At 38.2% G+C, this 21,805-nt stretch overlaps 4 protein-coding genes across 12 annotated transcripts; 1 reads left to right on the forward strand and 3 right to left on the reverse strand.

Moving 5' to 3' along the window:
- Positions 1-7: 7 nt before the first annotated feature.
- Positions 8-5,978, reverse strand: LOC135598793 (uncharacterized). Of its 8 annotated transcripts, XM_065093147.1 has the most exons (10): positions 5,437-5,585; positions 5,050-5,204; positions 4,400-4,531; positions 3,340-3,423; positions 3,168-3,256; positions 2,992-3,066; positions 2,780-2,892; positions 2,504-2,707; positions 2,351-2,419; positions 8-379 (listed from the first exon to the last, which is right to left on the reverse strand). In XM_065093147.1, the coding sequence occupies exons 3-10, from the start codon at positions 4,496-4,498 to the stop codon at positions 273-275; spliced, it is 840 nt and encodes a 279-aa protein (XP_064949219.1). In that variant the 5' UTR covers positions 4,499-4,531; positions 5,050-5,204; positions 5,437-5,585; the 3' UTR covers positions 8-272. The 8 variants fall into 8 exon arrangements, with proteins under 8 accessions (XP_064949219.1, XP_064949231.1, XP_064949215.1 ...); XM_065093159.1 differs by lacking the exon at positions 5,050-5,204 and having other exon boundaries at positions 3,340-3,420; positions 5,437-5,593; XM_065093143.1 differs by lacking the exon at positions 5,050-5,204 and having other exon boundaries at positions 5,437-5,593.
- A 266-nt stretch (positions 5,979-6,244) lies between these two features.
- Positions 6,245-8,811, forward strand: LOC135598818 (prolyl 4-hydroxylase 2-like). Its single transcript, XM_065093172.1, has 4 exons — positions 6,245-6,622; positions 6,828-6,932; positions 7,898-7,948; positions 8,476-8,811. The coding sequence occupies exons 1-4, from the start codon at positions 6,260-6,262 to the stop codon at positions 8,497-8,499; spliced, it is 543 nt and encodes a 180-aa protein (XP_064949244.1). The 5' UTR covers positions 6,245-6,259; the 3' UTR covers positions 8,500-8,811.
- Positions 8,812-8,987: 176 nt separating this feature from the next.
- Positions 8,988-12,682, reverse strand: LOC135598790 (AP-1 complex subunit mu-2-like). The gene is made up of 11 exons (XM_065093114.1): positions 12,314-12,682; positions 12,022-12,168; positions 11,877-11,939; positions 11,610-11,786; positions 11,417-11,520; positions 10,334-10,441; positions 10,158-10,254; positions 9,943-10,040; positions 9,692-9,833; positions 9,471-9,593; positions 8,988-9,373 (listed from the first exon to the last, which is right to left on the reverse strand). The coding sequence occupies exons 1-11, from the start codon at positions 12,440-12,442 to the stop codon at positions 9,275-9,277; spliced, it is 1,287 nt and encodes a 428-aa protein (XP_064949186.1). The 5' UTR covers positions 12,443-12,682; the 3' UTR covers positions 8,988-9,274.
- A 1,657-nt stretch (positions 12,683-14,339) lies between these two features.
- LOC135598785 (histone deacetylase 6-like) lies at positions 14,340-21,300 on the reverse strand. 2 transcript variants are annotated; one of them, XM_065093105.1, is made up of 6 exons: positions 20,601-21,300; positions 17,538-17,978; positions 17,313-17,455; positions 16,853-16,943; positions 16,628-16,767; positions 14,340-14,795 (listed from the first exon to the last, which is right to left on the reverse strand). In XM_065093105.1, exons 1-5 carry the CDS (start codon positions 21,219-21,221, stop codon positions 16,660-16,662), a joined length of 1,404 nt encoding a protein of 467 aa, XP_064949177.1. In that variant the 5' UTR covers positions 21,222-21,300; the 3' UTR covers positions 14,340-14,795; positions 16,628-16,659. The 2 variants fall into 2 exon arrangements, with proteins under 2 accessions (XP_064949177.1, XP_064949171.1); XM_065093099.1 differs by having other exon boundaries at positions 14,340-14,817; positions 20,601-21,299.
- Between the last annotated feature and the right edge of the window lie 505 nt (positions 21,301-21,805).

Below are 21,805 nucleotides of genomic sequence, written 5' to 3' on the forward strand. Positions count from 1 at the left end.
CAGAGTAGAAAGAGCAAAACTAATACTCTACAGGCATGCTATAAGAATTAGAATTTTCGGATACACTGGTATGGTTTAATGGACATACGGGCAGAGAAAGGAGCAGAATGTAACAATTATGAGAAACCAACATAAACATGAAACGGGGAGGAAAACGCAGCCACTATTTTTGCCATCAGAGCTTGCTCTTGCAAAAACTACCTACTCTAGTTAATGCCCCAAATAAGTCTTTGCATAACCCCTTCTCTAAATTCTTCAAGCCCAACATGACACTAGACCTGGTTTTCTCTCGCACGGTTGACCATCCTTCCTCGACCACCACCATAACCTCTCCCAGCAGCTCTTCCACCATCTCCTCTACCTCCTCCATATGCTCCACCTGTCACATTCAATAATTGTCTTAGTCATCGCATAATATTAAAGGCAACCTAGTACATTTATGGAAAGCAAAAGTGAACACACAAAGCGTCTTTAATTTTCCTTTTCTTTAAGAATATAGGAAGAGCTTTATCCAACATAAGTGATTTTGCAAATCCAATTCTACAAGGTAAGACTGCCAGTTCAAATATCAGAGCACAAGGATCATCTGGTTTGGTAACCTTAAAAGAGATACAGATATTTCTCTGGCTGCAGCATGAATAGTAAACATTTCGACCCAAATAATTAAGTTCTTAACAAAGTAACCAGATTCAAGCAAAAAGTCTACCAAATAGTTACTATCAACTGAAAAATCATCCTCTTCCTTTCTTTCTTCCTTTTCTATAAATTTCTAGAAGCATTTCAAACAAGGTCATGACATACAAGTATAGCTGAGGGTTGGCTATCCCATCATGCATCCAGTTTAGATAAGCTTTTAACCATCAACATGGTGTCAAACGTGGACTATATACAAAATCAAAAATGTTCCATAGATGATAAAGGGAACCTCTAGAACTAGGCTACGAGCCAATATGCTTAGATACAGTCATATGTGAGGTCTCTCAGACCAAAATTTGATACTAAAAAGTAAACTTCGCATGGTAAACCAATTTTTTATAACATTTTATTACTAAATTTTACCACAATCATACCAAACACACATATTATTTGTCTTGAATCGCAATTCCACTAAAACTTGCAAAGCATTAAATACACTAATGACTAAAGTAAAGGATATGTTGCCTATTATTTGATTGACTAAGTCAATCATAAACCTAGAAGACGTAGATTGGGAGTAAAGTTCTTTCAGCTCCAAATGGTTTTATCTCACCTCTCCATAGTCAGCATCGACAAATCATTTCTGAAAAACCTCGATAGGCCTGTGCAAGCAGCTTACATTAATAATACGGTTTGGTCTCATAGGATCATGCCTTCAATCAGTCTAAATTTTAACATAATATTCATGACTCTTGATCATCAGGTTATATATATGTCACATCATGCCTCAGCTATGAAGAATATGGCCTGGCTTCATGTAGCTAAGCCGTCTGGCCTGTACAATCAAAGTTCCATTTCAGCAAAACCAAGATCAACCTTGCCATCAAGACCTCACCCTAGTAGAGACTAAGTATGTATAAAATCAAGACAAGAAAGCTCAGAAACAGGAAAAGTTGTCGGTGGTTACAAGTATCAAAACATCTATAAGTGTTGACTTGAGCACAACATACCAAAGGTGAAAATTCATCAAACACCAATCACATTTGGAAAATTCGTTTTAATATCCACCTTTCAACAGTGGATGTAAATTTCAATGATATTAATTTTGGAACCATATTTGTTTATAATGGACAGGGAGAGGTTTCAGATTCAATTCAAGTGGATGTAGATGAAGTATAAAGAACTGGACATATCCCCCAAGAAATACTCAAAACACTAATCAAAACCTATTGATCACGGTGCACATGTCGAAGAGCCTTTCAAAGCAAATGTGAAAAGAGGACTTTAACAAGTCAATCAAATGACATCATTCTTTGGGTTAATATGGGTGTTGTAAGATGCTTGGATATCTGGACATGGATATGCTTAAAACCCATGTCCATATCTATAGCTGGAAGTTTCATCGAACATAATTCAGATACAAATACAAATATGTGACAACACATTCATGCGACCGTATACTGAACACTAATTGGAAATGGAGTTGGATGGTTATTATCTGACATACTTTTGCCATAGAACTTTCTTGATCTTGTAACATGACAACCTTAAAACAAATTCAAGATTGGCAACTGTTCTGGTTGATCCTAGACACACTCGGGCATATGAAATAACAGCTTAATAAGCTTGCATTTGGTTCAAGTATACTTTAGGTAGATAATCAAACAATGCTGCAAACCACTGCATAAGATGAGAGACAATCAAACAAGCTTACCACGATAATTCCAACCACCTCTACCACGTCCACCACCTCGACCCCAGTTGGAGTTCCATCCACCATTATCTACATGCAAAGAAAATTGTAGAAAATTAACAAGTATTAAAAACAATATTTTCTAAATACAATAAAAAATGTAAACTTAGTTACCCTGATCATGGCTATATCCACATTGATAGTTGCCATATCCACCGTTATTGTCATATCTTCCATAGCCACCATATCCTCCTTGATTGTTGCCATATCCACCCTGGTTATTGTCATATCCACCATAGCCACCATATCTTCTTCCCCAACCCCTCCCTCTTCCTCTTCCTCTTCCTCTACCTCTACCATGTCCTCGTGCATAAAAATCTTAACCAAGCATTTATAGAAAATCAATCAATACAACCAACATTAAAAAAATAATAGATCTAAGCTGTGTACCTTCATTAAGTTGAGTTTGTGGTTGCTTTGGTTGAATCTGCTGTTGCCATTGAAATTGTTGTGGTTGTTGATATCTTTGCTGATGCTTTGGCTGCTCTAGAGGTACTTGGTACCTACCAATGGAAGCAAAGAAATCCAAAGCAGATATCCTAACAAAACTTGCCAAGTGGACTATATTGGAAATGAAGCATGAAAAATGACAAATGGTTTACCCAGGGGAGTTCTTGTTTAGCTCTCTGGCTGACAAAGATATTGAAATCATTGAAACATGACGTGTCGTCTCCAAACTAAACAATTAAACTTCAAAAGTTTAAGGAAACAAACCTCTTTAAAAAGATTATAAAAGTAGGTAATTATCTATGAACATCAAAGCCAGCAAGAACTTAACGGTACAAGACCCTCTTCAATAGGTTCCCACACATCAGTAATACTGACCGAACTGATTGCAGTATCTTGATATAACCCAGGAATCCTTTTCTGCAATCAAATTACATGGGAGCTGAAGATTAATACAACTTCAAACAAAATTAAGAAAGAAGGATTTTTTTTCTAAAACCAACCTTTACAATCTCGGCGATTGCCACTGCTTTGCTGATTGCCTGTCCCATTGCCTTTAAGACAATCTCTCCAACATGTTTTTCCTGCTTGAAAAACCATAATGTGTAATCATCAAAGAGAAGAACTCAGGGTTCACATCTTCAGAACTTGCATGTGTATCAAGTCTCACTTAACTATCTACTCTGGGTCACAACAACTTAGTGGACTCACGCTCAACTTAGTGAGCCATGCGTATAAAATGAAAAGAAACTTTTTATAATCAGATTACTTATTCAACTTTGAAGCAACAGAAAGATGAAATTAAAAGAGACACTATGCTTTATGTAAATAGGTAAATATGTTTTTCATGCAGGGTCTTATTCTAGCAGCTAATTCTATTTGTGTTTATGAGATCATAATTGCTTCCTCTAGAAAACCTGTCATTTTGCCTTCTTCTAATTTTTCTTTTAACATGTTTAGAACAACTTTGGCATTAGTCCTTGGTTCAAGAGCTTAACATTGAACCAAAAAGGTACAAGTTTCTACTTTTAAGTGGCTTTTAAGATTCAAATTTTAAGGCACAACCTTTCTCAAATATATTTTACAGGATAGAATTAGTATTAGCTTAAGAGGACTAGTACCAGCTCGGTCACTTTTATCAAGACTTTGTTCACAAACTCTTCTTAACTCTTAGTTTAGCTCCAAAACTGATTAATGTCAAAAAAAGGATAAAACTAATGTTTATGTAGATGATTCATGCAAATAGAGAACTACATATGAATGAATGACTTGAAATATGAAACTCTTACAGACTAAGCCCACGAATGAAGCTCAAATTATTGAGCAATCACAATTAAAGCAGAAGCTAGACCCAAAAGTTTAACTTTTTGACCCGTATCAGTCAGCACAGGCAAAACTTCTCATGCCTCCACAAGGTTTTCACCAAAACCAAATGCATTTGATGATATGTACACTCCTAATTATATATGCTTGTCTCAGTTGAATCTTTCTTTTCTTTTATGCAAGGAAAATAAAATATTTGCAAAGTGTAGCTCAATCATATCCCATTAATTATCAATTTACTTCAAACCAAACTGATCCTCTTCCATCTTGAGCCCCGAAACTTCCTTCGAGAGACCACGTGTCCAAAAATGAAAAGGGAAGCCACAACACCCCCATCATCACCCATCCACCTGCTCAAAATGATTGATCAACCTACAAAAAGAATGTAACCAGTAGTAGATGCATGAATCTTTTTCCACATGTTATCTCTAGATACAGGGGTTTTCCAGCAATTGTACTTAAATGATTAGTCAGCACAATGTCGGCAAAGGACATGCCTATAGCATGTGGCTTTTCAACCATTATCCAGTGAGGGGTGTACTGGAGAGAATTAAATGCTTGCTAAAAATGGCTCAACTACACTCTTTTGCTATTATTTTCTTAAACAAATGATGCCAATGTGGTTCGATGAAGATTGCCTACTAATTATGTTGTCTGACAAAGAATAGATTATCCAAAAGAATATTACAAGTAATGAGATGGCAACTGGTGAGATACAGTCACGATACAAGTTAAAGTGGAAAGAAGAGACCACATGGCTGGTCAAAATAAGCCAATCTCAACAAAACAAAATTTTATCCTTCTGAAAGAAACAATCACGGATTTGCTGAATCTATTCTTCATGGCATACACATTAAGGTTCAAAGCTAAAAGAATGAAAATGCTCTGACCTAATAGAATCATGTCAAGAAGGATTTCTCCAATGGCAACAGCTTCATTATCAGCTGTGTACACGTACTTCCATCCATATATTGAGAAGATGAATTGTATACTAGACTTCCAACACCAGTTGTTACATGGTTAAAACATCCATCGAATTCCCAACCTCAGAAATCAACAACAATAATATCAGAATTATGAAGCAGTTCTCGAGATTTAGGATTGATTCCAGCCTCGGAATCTATGTCACTCTAAAGATAATGCCTTCCTAGGAAGAAGAAAGCCATGGGCCATTGGATCAAGTATAACAGAAATCACCATCATCAAAGGCATGAACACCGCTAACTAACCCTAAATCTCGAGTGATAGTTACAGAATAGGATCAGCGAGACACATACCAGAAGGAGGCTGGTCGCGTAGCTCACATAGTTGCGGATGATTCCCTGGCTGGTGATTCGGATCTCGTTCTCGTTGATGGCCGATTCCTGCCGCGGCTTCTCCACCTTGTGGTACCTATCCATGGCTCAAAGGGTGCTCCTCCGACGACGGGAAGCGAAGCCACAGGGACCGGTAGGGGTAGGGTTTTGAGTGGGAAGGGTTCTTCTCAGGTCGAAGCAAAAGTACGGCAAGCACAAAAGACACAATACAATACGTGTATATAATACACGTGTATGTATGTATGTCTCCATGTGCTTCTCAAACAAAATATTTTTTGTTGGTTTTTCTCATATAACCCCGTATTTTATATAATATATCTTTATGTGTGAGTGTCGTATATGTTATTTATATAATATTTAAAAAAATATTTATTTAAAGACATATAATAATTGTATTTAAATCTAATATAATCTGAACACAAATTAATTAATGTAATTATTTGTGAGAGTTAGGTTTACACCTACTCAGTGACTTAGTTAAGAAATAGCATATTTACCCTATATATTTTAGTATTGCATATATGCCCCTTTAGATATCAAATTCATACCTACAAGATACTTTTCTTAGTATCAAACCATCATAATAATCATAAGATTGAGATAATTAAAGAACATATAGGGATAATTTGATAATTTTGTAATATATATATATATATATATTCTGATTCAAGACTTGAGGTATCGAGATGCTTCCACCCCAACGACACGCCACGAACCGCCAAGAAATGCTTTTCGCCACTTGCGACTAGTACTCGAACGTCTACCCGGTAGGTCCCGCGGAAGAATGCCGTGCCACCTCCAAGCACAAGGCGGGGCTTCGAGTTGGTTCATCGGTAATCCGACGCAGGAGTACGTGATGTTTTTGACAGAGCCGTTCCTACTACATTCTAAGAGACCAAAGCGAAGGCCATTAATTTCCAATGAATACCTCCTCACCGTGTTCGAGGAAGGCGGCGACGAGTCCACCGGCGAAGATCTCCTCCTCCTTCGCGATAGGACCCTACTGCTGCCTTTCCCTTCTCTCTCCCCGCATCCTACTCCTCCTCCTCTTCTTCTTCGCGGCCCCTCTTCTTGGATCGTCTTTCGGCCGAGCGGAGGGCGATTTCTTCGATCCTACCCGGGTGACCCAGCTCTCGTGGCGTCACAGGTGAGGAGCCTCTCGGCAAATCCCCCTCTTCTCCTTCTACCACATGGCCTCGATCTTTCACTCGGGCGGCTCTTGGTTGGTATCGCCTTTCTGTACAATGGGGTTCCTCTCCCACGATGAATGCGATCACCTCATCGCGTTGGTAAGAATGCATTTGACTGCCGTTGCCAGCTTCGGGATTTAATGATCTGCGTGGTGAAACCAGGCTAAGGGTAAGTTGGAGAAATCGATGGTCGCGGACAATGAGTCGGGGAAGCGTGCGATGAGCGAGGTTCCGACTAGCACGGGCATGTTCCTTGGTAAGCGCCAGGTAATCAATCATTCAATGCTTTTTTGACTTTCTGGTCCCTTTTCATTTTTGTCCGTGAATCTTGTCGATCGATCTCAAGCATAAAGATCCTTATTTTTTTCTTAGTTGAGTCGCTAAAAGTTCCTCCTTTCCAAGCTTCGAGTGCTGTTTAGATTTCAGATTAGACTCCTCCGACAACACATCCAATTTACATGGCAAAGACAAGGCAAGATAAAAGAGACTATGCACCATAAGGGAGATTGTCGACTGCTAACTTGAATATGATCACCATGACTGCTGATTTGTTGATGACGCTTTCCACTCTCCATCCCTTCAACTTTGTCTAGCAAGTAATTAGATTGATGACCCACCATTTTTGGAACAAATACCTATGTCTTTACTGTAGGAAATCTAAACTCTAAAATGAAATTCACCAAACAAATATAAAATGAATTTCTCATAATGTGTTCAAACACCAAGTAACTGTCAAACAGGTGGTATAAACCTCACCATTTGCACCATGAAAAAAGTTTCATGTTTGGGTGGCTATTTTGGGTGTTTCTTTTCACATCTATGGTTATTTAATATGATGCATTCTTGAATCACAAGCCTTAAATATTTCAACTGATTGCTGTTCCCTCTTCAGGTTTCCCAGATTAATATGTTACATTATTCTGCATGGGGGCTTGTGGAGTTGTAGGATACTAGTGAAATCCGTGGGGGTTGTCTGTCTTGCATTTCTCTTCTTCATAGACATAAGAGTAGAGCAGATCTAAGCAAAGGTATCTCAAATCAGATATTCTTTATCCAAACGACTGGCATGCTAGAACTGAGCTATAGCATGCTTGCAATGCATAGAAATTTTCTAAACACTACCTGGTTTGGCTTTGATCATCCAGCTGGTTGCTTCGTCTGTTATGACCAATACAAGTTTCATTCGAACTGTTGGCTGACACCAAAAGCTAATGCATTTTTTTTATTTGAAGGATGAAATTGGTGTGAGAGAAGGATTGCGGCTTGGACCTTTCTTCCAGAAGGTTATAGATCTCCCTTCACAGTAGTAAATATTCATATTATCTCTTCCTAATTGTTCACACAATGGCCCGCCCTCTCTTCGACCTTTTACTAGAAAATGCTGAGTCCATGCAAATACTTCACTGTGAGCCACATTTTGATTATTTTCACGATCAAACCAATCAAGAACTTGGAGGTCACCGAGTTGCCACAGTATTGATGTACCTATCCAATGTTCAGAAAGACGGAGAGACTATCTTGCACAACTCAGAGGTAAGAATGCCACTAATGGTCACAGTGCAGAAGTCGTCTTATATCCACATTCTGCAATCTGATGCAAAAAATGGCTATTCGGGTAATTACAGATTCAACTCATCTTAGAGCATCTCATGATATATATTTCATGACCATCTTAGGTAAATGTCGTTTGATAGCTTATCTTGCTTCAGATTGGATATAGTAAATTTCTGTCTTAACTTCTGTTAACATCTGGGACTTTGATCGTTGGAATCGATCAAGGACAATCTAAAAAGTGTTTTGTCTATGACAGTTTGCATGGAAGCTGTCCTGTTAGAAGGCGAGAAGTGGTCGGCAACAAAGTGGATTCATGTGAGGTCTTTTGACAAGCCAGAGAAGCAGGGGTCAAGAGAGGGACGTGTAGATGAGAACGTTCTCTGCCCACAGTGGGCTGCAGACGGAGTGTGTGTGAAGAATCCTCCTTATATGGTAGGTAGGGTCAAATGACTCACCTGGATTCTGTAGAAAGAGCTGCCATGTATGCTCTTTGTAGGTCATTTTTTGTGGTATAGTCTTAGCATGAATATTATTTTGATTGTACTCATACCACTTACTAATGGCAAATGAAAAATACATGAACAGATTTTAATGCAGGCTTGCAATAATGTACTATATAGCTAATATTCTGTGTGTAATGCGAGAACATGGAATTCAAAGCTTCATCTATGATATGCTTCAGTTGATTTCTAACTGAACTTTTCAGAGTTCCAGTCAACACATGGTGCTAAAAAAACACATTAAAGGGAAACAGAGGCACAATCTGAGTAATTCAACCTAGAAACATCATTTATTTATTTCTAAGAATATTTTGTTACTGATGGAACATGAGAAAAATATGAGGAAAGAGACCATAATCAAGTTACTCAAAGGAAAAACGAACAATTAAATTTTTGGATATGCAATGCATCCATACAAAATAATATTATCAAAAAGACACTAGAAGAACTAGAAAGCAGAAACAATGCTGTTTAGATGACCTTTCTACTGCACAAGCCAAGGCCTTGAAGTTTTGTATGCTAGGTTCTGAATGCCAAACAGCAGAGGAAGGCAAGCTAGATGAGTCTTAACTCATATTCGCCAGCCATTGTGATGTACCGCACCCATGGAAGGGCTTGGTATCCACTCTTTTCGATAATTTTCAGATACCGGACCTAAAAAAAAGCCAAAATACAATGCATCCGTAAACTACTCGTCCATATAGTCCATCAGTTGTTGCAAAAAGAAGAAAAAAAAGGAACACCAAAATACCTGTATGCCAGATATGGTGAAGTATGGGATCTCAAACTTCACACGGATAGGAGCCTTTCTCTCCGGAATTGCATCTTCTGCAGTTATACTGGGAAGACTAAATTCTGCCCTACACATGTACTCCTAGAACCAAATGAGCATCATGAACAAACTGCCTAGGTTGTAAACTTGGATGGATGCCATCTTTTTATTTATCTGGGAAATAAAGTTGCATCTCATACCTTGCCACCAGGGAAAGATTTTATTTTCCAGACCAGTGCATCATGCTCAGGTGCATATGCAGCAGAACCCATGGATGTCCGAATGCTGGGATTGGTGGCATCTGAAGGTACAGGTAGCTCGATTTCCACACTTGTTGCGGTACTGTATGGAAATGAGATGATAACATGAGCTTGTTGGAAATTGATGGCATGAACTATAACAAGTACAACAGAAAGCGCTTTCATGTATGATAGTGAAAGTAAACTAGCACCTTCTTTCCTTGAACTGACTTCTTGCTTTCACCATCATCTCTATGCGACTTCTCGAGTGTCTGTCCACTTGAGCCTCAACCCAAATGGGAGGTTTTACCTAATTGACCAGGGTGACAAGGAAACATGAGTATAATAACTGATTGCAAAAAATATACATCAAACAAAATCCAAAAATTTAACTCTATTCCATACAAAATTGTAAATCCAGGGTAACCTGAGTGCTGAGTCTGTATGTCATTAAGTCAAAAGTTCCATCAGGTGGTATGAAAGATATTGTTCTGTCATTCTCAAACCGTGCCAGGCGTACACACCTTACAAATAGTACAAGTGTTCGACATTCAGTATATAGATGTGATCACATGCACCTCAAAAAGTGAGAAGACCACTTACTGGTGAAATTTGATATCATCTAAATCTATGGCTTTCCCCTTGGTTGTTCTACCTTGAGCTTCCAAAAGGACCCGGTCATTCAGCCCAAGTTTACATTCAGGCATTCCACTGCACAGATTAAGCATAATTTATTGGTATAGAAATCAATCTCCAGAATAAATGATAATAGCTAAATGATATTCCACTTATCATTCACCATGTGAACTTCTGCTTTAGTATTTTAGGCAAATCTGAAGAAGTTATCAAATGAAATTGTACTTTCAGGTGCACTACTTTAAAAAAAGAGAAAATTAAAAACACTTGTTTTTCAGAAGAGGGAGAAATACCATTATCCACGATAAACAGTTTCAGTGCACAAGTTTTCTTCCAATTGATGGGCACTTGATGCAAAAAAACTGAGACAATCTGTCTAAAATCATTTTCACCTATAAACAGTGATGGATACTTATACAAGAGTTGAATAATTGATGGTTGTATTCTTGTACATGAATTTGAATGTTAGTTCAAGCAGGAATTTTCAGTCAAATATTAATAGATATATGGTACTAAAATTTTCTTTCCTTATATAGTTCCATTTCTACCAAAGTAACCCAAAAGATTTTAATGAATTGCTATGTCTACCACAAGTTAAATTATCTGGGAACTGTTTCGCTCAGCATTCCAATCACTAGGAAAATTAAAAAAATCTTCTTTATAGAGACAAATGAAGGGTTTAAATAAGTCATGCAGTGTCCTTTCATTTTCATATGTTAATTCACGTCAAGTATGTTAAAGATACGACAATTATTTATAAGTTGATGGAATAAGTCAACGGACGAATTTGTACCCTTGTCCATATAAAGTATTAAAATAGTATCTTTTTCTTCATGGTCTCCATGCAATTTTACGTTAATATAAATATAACTATGGAATTTCATCAGTAGTCCAAAAGGACAATATGCTAAAAAATAGTGAGTAGCTTAAAAGGATATATAACATACAGACAGACAAACTTATAAATATTGTTAAACAAGGTGAAGAATCTAGGAAACATACTATTGAATACTTAAAGATGAAGGGAGAGATAAGGAAAAAATATTGCACCTCAAGTATGTTCTCATCTTCAATGCCCCAACAACATCTGAACGGATAATCTGTCCATTGCTGTTGACAAGAATATTGACACTTTCGACCACATCCAAGAACACCTAGGAAAGAAAGAAGAGAATCTACTTCATCACACAAGGTTTAGCGAACAATGACCAAAGGTACCCTTAAACAGGTATGAATGACCTACTTCATTTTTCTTGTACCGTATGCCTTCACTGCGCCACGAAACTGCATTTGTGACAGCCATTGGTGGCCTCTGTGTGACTTCCATTCTGTATGCATCTGTCTTAATGAACTCACTAAGAATCTTAGCTTCGGTGTATTGAGGATACCCAAAGTCCATCATCTCATCGAGTAACTCATACTGTTCACATTACACAATGGATTATTTTTTTCTTAACACAACTGAGACCAACCAGCATAAATCAAGTTATATATCCGATTTTCCACTTACCACAACAACAAAATTATCTCTTAAAGATTCCTCCTCCAGCTCTACGAAATAATGTTTAAAAACCTGCAATGCATATGATCAAATAGAAAGAAAAGGAGCAGTGATTTGAAAAAGAAAATAACCATGGATCGTTAAGAGAATTCACATCAACGACGCGATGAAGGAAGAGGAGGATGCTGACAGCATTGCAGTTCTGCCTAGCTGCCGTCATCAGGAACACGTTGTTGTGCTGAATGAACATATAACTGATCCCATCATCGAAGACCACGGGCGAGTGAGACTCGTGATCCCCCTGTCATCATCGAAACCAAACTCAAGATTAGATTTTTTTTTTCCTCGAAAAAATCGACGGAACAAGCCAGATCCATCAATCCTCCTTAAAGTGGACGGATCTAAAGGGAACGAGAAAGAGATCGAAGCTAGATACGGGGGTATACCTCTTTCTCTATGAGTTTGGTGAAGAAGCGCTCGGCCTGGACGGCGGAGACGTCCCCGCGGTAGTCCCGCCAGATGAGGACGCGGCCCTTGATGTCGAGCAGGAACAGCGCCGAGACGGCGCCCGCCATTAACGAGGGCGAGGCGGTGCCTTCCAAGGAGGGGAATCAGGATAGGAATCCAGATCTGGGCTCGCTACCCATTCTTGATCAGTCTCTCCCTCCCTCGAGTTCCTCCAATCGCGCGGGAAGGAAGGATCAAAGAAGAAGCCGAAGAATCCACCGACGCGAGAGAGAGAGAGATCTCGAGAGGACGTACGAAACGAAGCCCTCTTTCTTCCGTTTTTTCTTGCCAATACTTACAGTTTTGTGGGCGTGAGAAATGGGAGCAAAATTGGCAATGAACACATAAGTTGTCTCGTCAAGATTCGCGCGCGATCTTGATGTTCCTCGTTGAGATTCGCACTAGCGTTAAAACTAAAAGAAAGGGGGTAATTATAGCTTATCTGTAGTTAGCTATCTTATCTTTAACTTTTTAAAATTGTATTGGCATTTATGTAATTAAAGTATCTAAGTTAATTTTAATATTTTAGTTGATAGTGGTGAACGATGATATCGTTGAGAGCCAACAGTTGTGGATGAGAAGAGTGATAACAAGAGATGAGAGTCACTCTATATCCATATTTGTGTTAACATTTGTTTAAATAGTGACATAGTTGCTTAGCACTATATCGACATCGACGTAAATATAGAACGACGTCATTCAACATTTATATCAATGATCTTTTTGTCGATCAGTAATTACGTCGATATCAACATAGATATAAACTAACGAAATAATTACTTGGTAACTTTATCAATGTCAGATGCAAAACGATCCTCACCTATCATTGTTATTCTCCTCATCCACAACCCACCATAAACTAGAACGTTAAGATTATATTTTATCATTTGTTTTCATGTTTGTATTAATAAAACTAATGTCATTAAGCTAAATAGATCTAAATATTTTAATTTTGTAACTATAGATATGTCAATATAATTTTTTAAAGTATAGAGATCGAAATATTAAAAATAATTAACTACTAGGGATATTTATAATTAGTCCTAAAAAATAAACTCAACGAAGATTTAATAGCAATAGACATACGTGGCATTACCTTAAGATTCACACAACATATTGATATTTCATATTAAGATTAGATTATATCGATTCGATTCGAATTTCAACTATTTAAAATCGAGTCAATTTTTTTATGGATCCATCTATTAGAAAGCCAAACTCCAAGACTATCACTGCACCTCCTCTATCTCCCCCTTCATTCTTTGTCATCCTCTGTTCCCTCTCCCCCTCATTCGCTCTCGCTGGAAATTGCAGAGGCTTACGACACCACCCGATTTCCCTCCTCCTGCCATTATGCTCTCTCCCACTCTCTCAACCTCCCTCTCCAACCCCGCCCTCTAACTCCCTATCGCCATCAGGACCCCTACTGACATGCCCCTCCCCTCCTACGCCAAGTCCATCCTCGCCTTTGTTGTTCGAAACTCTACTCATGTCATTGCCACCCACGACTGCCTTAGAGCACCTCCGCTTCTCCGTGTGCCGCCTCTGCCATGTCGCTGATGTCATGTCCTTCCTCCTCAATAGACTTGACTCTGGTTTTGAATTCATCCTGTTCCAATTCCATCATCCACAAAACTGAAAAGCTCTGAAACCATGATCAAGTCTTGTTGATATATGCCTTATAATTTAAACTAAAAAGAAAATAAAAGGTCGGAAATGATTCATGTAAAATGAGGATGTATGCGGAATGAAGCCAATAAAGATTGGATTTGGTGGCTTGGGGGTGTAGTTTATCTAATCAACATTAGTAATAATACCACATAAGATGGAAGATATGCTCGTTAAAATTGAAGCCCAGTAAAATGATTTCTGTTCTTGAGGAAGGTGTTAATTCAAAAAATTTAATCATCTTCTTGACTAAATTCACATCTATTCTCAATCCGACTCAAACATCTGATAACCAAATTATACTATGAATAGGTCATACAATGACATTTTTCAGATTAAACATGCACATACAATGTCTCATTTATCCTATCGTATTCGAAATCAACATCCCTAATTCCAATAATCTAAAATATCCTCATCAAAACAACAATCCTCATCGAAAACATTTGGGAACATAACAAGAAGCTACAGTTCTCAGAGTACATCTTGACAGAGTTCTACTATCTCAAAGAAGAAAAGTTGGCGCAAATGAATACACGTCTTTGTGTTCATAACATTCCTCACTAATCAACAATGAGCTTGATGGTATCCCATTTTGAGCAACAGCAAGCTTGTTTCGCACTCTGATTTTAACCCCCAAGGAAGGCATTCTGGCTCTAACGACGGCGATGAGCATTAATGTCAAATAAGATGACGTACTTGGTCGATAAATATCGACATAGAACACTAACTTGAGGTGCTTGGTCAACTCATCTGCTACATAATTTATGACATCCTGAATCAGAAACACACGAAAACTCCATTTTAATTACAATATGAGACTATGTCCATAGTCTGAAATCAATGCATTTGAAGCTTTGAAGTAATTGCAGGACAATATAGATGAAGAAAAGGTACAACCAAGTCTCTACGGGCAAAAGTTCTAGAAATAAAGGAATATGACTTAATTCTACAATCTAGAAAAAAAAAAAATCAAGTAGTTTGTAATTGAAATAATGCAACCAAAGCAGCTACCTATGTCAGTCTAGGCCTTGATGTCTGCGAGGTCTATTTCGGGTTGAAGTGGAACCAACAGTCTCGGCCTTGATGTCTGTGAGGTCTATTTCGGGTTGAAGTGGAACCAACTTTAGATAATCTGATTGAGAACCAAGACCTCAGCCGACTTATTTGATCATGTTTTGCTCATCATACCAGATTCATCTTGCATGCAACCTGTTCAACTAATTTTGATAGTTCATACTTCTACCTTGCAAGTAACTAATTTTCAGTAAGATCACTTTTATCCAAACCCTAATCAGTTTTGGTGTCTGGATTGCACTTAGTATTGGTTTTGTGCCAAATTTGGCATGGTTTGGACTATTTAACAAGGCAGGTTTTCTTGGTGATTGTGGCTGGATAATACAAGGTCAAAAAAAAAAAAACTTAAATATGACATGAATCAGACATCCAAACCTGAAATAACACGGAATGAAACTGGCATTGAAACTGGGAACGGTGATGTCTAAGATGAGGGCTGTAATGGTTTGCTTTGACGGTTTATGATTGTTTTAGAGTTGTTGGCCAGTACTTGGGATTTCTGATTATTTTATAATAATTACACTATAGTTATAGTACAGGGTTGTTGGGTTCATAACAATACTATAATTACCTAGGTATGATGCATCAGCATCTAACAGATATAAAGATTGATTCTGTCAATGAGAAAGCTCTACAAAATTCATGAATGTCAGTATCCATAAAACTCTATTGGATACATCATCAATTTATTACAAATGTACTTGATACAGAATAACCACAATCATCCATCCAGAGATGTATGGATCCCTAGGATTTCTAAGAATATATGTTTAAGCTATCTACATCTCTGAAGGCACATTTTATTTCCTACAGTAGAAAGCTTATTCATCTCACATAACTTATTTTATTATGACCATGTCTGCGTATCAATAGGCCGCGAGTCCAAAACCATGTGACATCATCGCAAGTTATTAGCCAAGAAAAAATGTAGATCTGGTTCCTCCCTGTTGCACTTAAAATTAGTAATTCAGTGAGCCTTAACAACATGTAATTTTGAACCCTATATTAGTCGATTGCACAACTGCTCAGCACCTAAATGTAGTGTAAACAACCAACAGGGCCCCAGGACTTACAAATGGCATCGGTAGATAAATACTATTATAACCAACAAGATTGTATTGATGTTGTGTGATTATTTAACATAGCTTCTTACCTAGTACATGACAGACTTCTGCACTGAGGCAAACTACCATCTTCTCCCAGATCTTAAGGCCAAAAGCCACTTGCTCTCAGTAATTCTTAGCCAACTCTTAGTTTTTATGCCATGTTCTTATAGGAGTTAAATATATCGACAAATTCCTTATTTACGTTGACCTACATGAAACATCTAAGAGAAGAAGAGTTACAACAAATTCACAATTATACATATTAAAGCTACTAGACTTTCATCTTTGAAGTGGAAAATAAGTTTTAAAGGTGGACACACTGCTGCCAGGGAGAGTAACAGAAAAACAATCAAATGAGTCTTGAAGGCAAGGATAAATTTAAATATGAAAAACATGGATTACCTAAATAGTAGAGTCTGTTGACGGTTAATTAATCATGGTATACTTTCAGGTTCAGGCTTCGGGCACTCCTCAGAGTCAGAATCATAATACTCGCCACTCCATAGTTTTGGTTGCATCCTGTGCTCCATATCCTCATCTTCCTATATTATGTCAATTTCAAGTTAACATATATTTTTTAAAAGAAATAAAAATATGGCAGTAAATTTGGTTACAGAAGGGACGCACCTCCTCAGGAGCTTCTGTATCAGGTGGTCTTGACTGGAACTGCACACTAGGAGCATGTTCAATTTTCGAAAGGTAATCCATTAACATATTCCTGCAAATGACAAAAACATAAACATAATTGATAATGAAAAAGAACAAAGAATGGACATTACAACAGCAAGATTGACTCTAAGAAACTGTTGCTTCACACAAAATGAGGCACCAAGTATGAATAAAGACTGACTTCTTTTGTTAGCCTTTTTTGTTTTTATCATGAAAAAATATCTATGTTGCTCTAGTTTTCTTTCTAATAAAGGAAGCATCTCCGCCAACATGTGCAGTGCATAAGACAAGAAAAACCGATTCATAATCAACTGCAGATAAATGATGAATTAGTAGATTCAACCGAATAGCATATTTACAGAATATATAAAAGATGATATCTTGGCATGTAACAGATGTATTTGTAGCTGACAATTACCTAATGTCCTCCAGTTCCTTTGGTGAATTTTTATTCTCCATGCTTCTTGGTCGAATATGAAGATCATAGTCAGGACCAAAATACTCGTAGTATTCATTGTAAGGCAACTGATTGTCAGGTTCCACTCCAATTGCAACTGCTGTCTGCAAACGTTACATGTTCTAATAAAAAACAACTCCAATTACAGATGTAGATTCAGTGATCAAAAGCTATATCAAGCACAACCTCATAGCACCAGCAGCGAGCAACATTGCGCATTGTATAGCCTCCACCTCCCAGAACCAACATTGGTACATTGAAGGATCTAAGGTATCGTAGACAATCTGCATGCCCCTTCACAGACAAGTTAAAGCAACCTAGTCTGTCTCCCGCCAAAGAATCAGCACCACACTGGAGAACAACAGCATCAGGCTGATAAACTGCCATCACCTTTTGGATGATAGGCCTAAAAAGCCCCCGAAAACTCTCATCATCCATCCCATCATTTAGAGGAACATTTAGAGCATAGTACTTTCCTTGCCCAAATCCGACGTCCTTTATATGGCCAGTTCCAGGAAAGAAGTCCCCATATTTGTGGAAGGACACAGTCATGACTCTGTCAGTCGTGAAAAATGCCTCTTCAACACCATCTCCATGATGGATATCAATGTCCACATAGAGAACACGCTGTCCAACAAACAAATTAGTGCAAGTACATAGAATACAAAAAAGCATATTACAAACAACAAAATCAAAAGTGATTTATTAAATGACAGATAAGGTCCCCGTAGTTACTATCATTCCACATCAATAGTCATGACAAAAGAAAACGAACTTTGCATGTGAACATGATAGTACATTCTTATGCTCCATAATTACTAAAGTAATATGTCCAAACGGATAAAAAGATGGAGTTTATTAGAAGAATGAACTCGGATCAACTGTGTTTGGGATTTGGCACATTAGTTAGTTCGTTCCGTGGTAACTTGGTCAGGGCCTCAAATATCATAAGCAACCTTTTGAGTGTGAAGTATGACTGTACATATAACCATTTCAACTAACAAGGAAATCTTATTTAAGGACAGATGCTACAAAACTATGGCAGAATCAAGAACAAAAAGATTATTTCCTTGCAGTTTTCCCATGTCACAATCATGATGTCTAGGGGAAGAATAATCCTGACTTCTGTGCATAAAAGAAATGGCTTCCGATCTCACAAGCACCCTTCTGCATGTTGAAGTATGACTGTATATCTAACCATTTCAACTAACAAGGAAACAATATGAAGTGTAGGTACAACAAATTTGAAGGATATGTTAAACATATTATTTTATAGGCATCCAGAGAGTAGCATAATTATGGTGGATAAGAGAACATTGCAGTTAACTAACCAAATCTACTACGAGAGCCATTAGAAGTCATTACACTTGAAGATGTTGACAAAATAAACTGACAATCTCTTTACAAAATGATGGCCACAGGTCCAAGTGGAACTGTGAAGGTCATGAAGGTCTGCATGGACAGGTCAGATATTACATGCCTAAAGTTCTTATGAGATTTTCAGTGTTAATACCAAGACAGCCAAGGTGCAGAAATCAACAAACACGAACATTGTCTATCATCAAGGACTCACATATAAAAGCAGTAAGAGTTTGCTATAATTCACTAAACATGAAAACGAACAAGAAAATATGATAAATTTAGAACTACTAAAGATATAATCGAGTAAAGTGCCACTTTACCATTTAATGTCCAAAAATTACAGGAAAAGGGGTTTCCTTGAACAAGTCCTAAAGATCATCAAATGTGTTTCTCAACCACAAAAAATGGCATTCCAGTTACAGCAGAAATAAATACAGAATATAAAAATGGAAATAGTTCCAGAGTTTCCAAATCCATATTGCAGAAGGTGATATTATGTAGTGTTGATCAACCAAAGAGATGACAGAGGACTAGCAAGTGCCAGATTATTATGTTATCTAGCATCCAATGTTTTGCTGATCTAGAGCCTAGCACAAGATGATATCATGTGTTTTTTTTTATCAAAACAAGGCGAGGTCGAGGATCGATGTAGCATCTTTGTATGATGCAACACAGTATCAGTTAAGTGCTAGGAAACAGGTCACCAACATGCATCGATATGAATGTTTAAATTTCACTGCTAGGCTACCAGCTGATAATAGAAAACAAATTAAAAAAAATTATGACATTGTCGACCCTCGACTCTTGCTTTATCTACGTTTGAATTAGTGAGACAAGGTACACCTTACGAATTAAAAAAAAATGGAAATTAGGAAAATACATATAAAAAAAGCTGGGATTACTAACAAGAGGATGCTGAGATGACTTATGTGCTTACAGTTCAATTATTTTTTACGATCAAGTGTCAACCCAAAAATGAATTGAAAGAGAGAATTGCATTAGATGGCTAACAAACAATCGAAAATTTTAACAGATCTTAAGGGAATTATCTCTACCAATTAGTTTGAACTTTATAAAACATTTTAAAGTGGTTCTAGTCGAAGACAGAACAAGGGAAAATCATTTTATGTGATATGGACATGTAGAAAGGAGATTTATAAATGCACTGGTTGAACTTGTGAGTCAAATAGGGTCAGGAAAGCAAGGAGGGTAGAGGAAGACCAAACTTCTAGAAGCAATGAAAATATATTTGATGGATCTTAACCTAGCACCGATTGAGCTCGATGGCAGAAAAGAACTAGATCTTCAAGATAGCTGGGACCTTAGGCCTTAGTTGTTGCATTTGTTGTTGATGCAAGGAGAAAACATACTAATAATAAAATCTAAGTAAATGGCAAGAAATTGAAACAAAACCTATTATTCCATTTTTAAATGCCAATTAGAGCTCGAGATGATCATACTAACAGCATTTTAAGCAGATAAGAACATAAAACATAGGATCAAGTTAAGGGATGTATGAAATATGTAAAAGGATATGACATTCTGAACAGGAAAAAATGCAAGGAAAATAAAGTTTCTTCAGAAACCATAGCAACCCTCTGCGTTTTACTTTGTCAAGATGCCCTACCAAATATCAAGTGCTACCCAGCATAATCGAGCTATTTAAGGCTCAAAATTTTCAGATCAATTGGTTCTGTCTGAAATAGGACATAAAAATAAGTTTTTTAATTTAAAGATTCCAATAGAAAGGGGTACTAAAACAAATATAAAACCTTATTTCCTCGTGACCAGCTTAAATCTCCAATAACTACTGATCTCAGAGCAGTGGTTTATAACAACGGAAGACAGAAGGAACATCAATCAACACTAAACCTAGTAGAGACTTACCCTGTGGTACTTGAGGAGCTCGAGGATGCCGAGGACGATGTCGTTGACGTAGCAGAAGCCAGAAGCCTCGCACTTCTTGGCATGGTGGAGGCCGCCGGCCCAATTGATGGCGATGTCGGCGTCGCCGCGGTTGATCTTGACGGCGGCCCCGATGGAGCCGCCGGCGGAGGCCTGACAGAACTCGAAGAGGCCATCGAAGACGGGGCAGTCCTCTCCGACGTTGAAGCGCTTGAGTTGGCGGGAGGAGGCGGAGGCAGAGGCGGGGTCGGACAAGGGCTGGGCCTGGGCGGAGGCGAGGGCGGCGGTGGCGGGGGACACGGAGGCGAGGAAGTCGACGTAGTCGTCGGAATGGAAGCGGCGGATGTCGGCGGCGGAGGCGGGGAAAGGGCGGGAGACCTCCATGAGGCGGTGGAGGGCGTAGTGGACGACGAGGTTGTGGGCCATGCGGATACGGTGGGGCTTCATCGGGTGCCCCTGCCCGTAGTAGTAGTCCCCGATGGTCGGCTCGTAGAAGTAGCTCACCCGCCGCCTTCCCCCGTCCACGCACGACGCCGACGCCAGCGACGCCCCCTCCCCGCCGCCGCCAGCAGCCGCCCCCCCCGATGACGACGCTATCGTCATACCAGTGAGGTCGCTGGACTCGAGCTGGGCGAGGCGAGGCTTTTGGCTCAATGGGATTCGGGTGGTGGCGGCTAAATAAGAGGGAGAACAGATCAAAGGACACCGGTAAGTAAAACCATGGGCGCGTTGGGCTGTGTTCTAAAGACACACTCTTTTAGTCTCTCTCTCTCTCTTTTTTTTTATGATCAAATAATACACAATTGATTTAGGATGATCAATAGATTTTTTTTTCATAAAAATAGATATTGTTATCAATTTAAATTTTTTTTTTTTCAGTTCATACAATAAATTCCTTCTTTTTCTAAAGTCAAAAAATTTTATAATTAGTATTTTATCATATTAGAATAATTTTTTTCTTAACAAAAAGTGCATCCAAGTAAAGAAATAAACTTTCAACGAGTAAATTTAGAATAATATACTCATGTGATAAAAATTAATTATAAAATTAAAATTTATGATCTATATCATATATCGTTCATTCTAATAGTGATCGAAGAGAATCCAACGATGAAGGAAGAAAAAGGAGGAGGCATAACGAGTTAAGATTAATCATAGAGTATAGTCTCCGATATCTTTAAACTTAA

Source organism: Musa acuminata, chromosome BXJ1-2 (genome assembly GCF_036884655.1).
Source record: "Musa acuminata AAA Group cultivar baxijiao chromosome BXJ1-2, Cavendish_Baxijiao_AAA, whole genome shotgun sequence".
NCBI lineage: Eukaryota > Viridiplantae > Streptophyta > Magnoliopsida > Zingiberales > Musaceae > Musa > Musa acuminata.

Bases quoted from the DNA above. Each gene is read 5' to 3' on its own strand.
- LOC135598818 (XM_065093172.1), top strand. From the start codon at position 6,260: ATGCCGTGCCACCTCCAAGCACAAGGCGGGGCTTCGAGTTGGTTCATC. The intron at 6,623-6,827 runs GTGAGGAGCCTC...TGGTGAAACCAG, and splicing joins CAGCTCTCGTGGCGTCACAG to GCTAAGGGTAAGTTGGAGAA. The intron at 7,949-8,475 runs GTTATAGATCTC...TGTCTATGACAG, and splicing joins TTGGACCTTTCTTCCAGAAG to TTTGCATGGAAGCTGTCCTG.
- LOC135598790 (XM_065093114.1), bottom strand. From the start codon at position 12,442: ATGGCGGGCGCCGTCTCGGCGCTGTTCCTGCTCGACATCAAGGGCCGC. The intron at 11,521-11,609 runs GTAGGTCATTCA...TTTCTTTCCTAG, and splicing joins TACGGTACAAGAAAAATGAA to GTGTTCTTGGATGTGGTCGA. The intron at 9,374-9,470 runs GTATTTTGGTGT...GCTTTTTTTTAG, and splicing joins TCACCATATCTGGCATACAG to GTCCGGTATCTGAAAATTAT.
- LOC135598785 (XM_065093105.1), bottom strand. From the start codon at position 21,221: ATGACGATAGCGTCGTCATCGGGGGGGGCGGCTGCTGGCGGCGGCGGG. The intron at 17,979-20,600 runs GTAAGTCTCTAC...TTTGTTGGACAG, and splicing joins AGCTCCTCAAGTACCACAGG to CGTGTTCTCTATGTGGACAT. The intron at 16,944-17,312 runs GTAATTGTCAGC...TGTCATTTGCAG, and splicing joins AAGGAACTGGAGGACATTAG to GAATATGTTAATGGATTACC.
- LOC135598793 (XM_065093125.1), bottom strand. From the start codon at position 5,559: ATGGATAGGTACCACAAGGTGGAGAAGCCGCGGCAGGAATCGGCCATC. The intron at 2,893-2,991 runs GTAAACCATTTG...TTCCATTGGTAG, and splicing joins CTAAACAAGAACTCCCCTGG to GTACCAAGTACCTCTAGAGC. The intron at 380-2,350 runs GTAAGCTTGTTT...TGAATGTGACAG, and splicing joins AGGTGGTTGGAATTATCGTG to GTGGAGCATATGGAGGAGGT.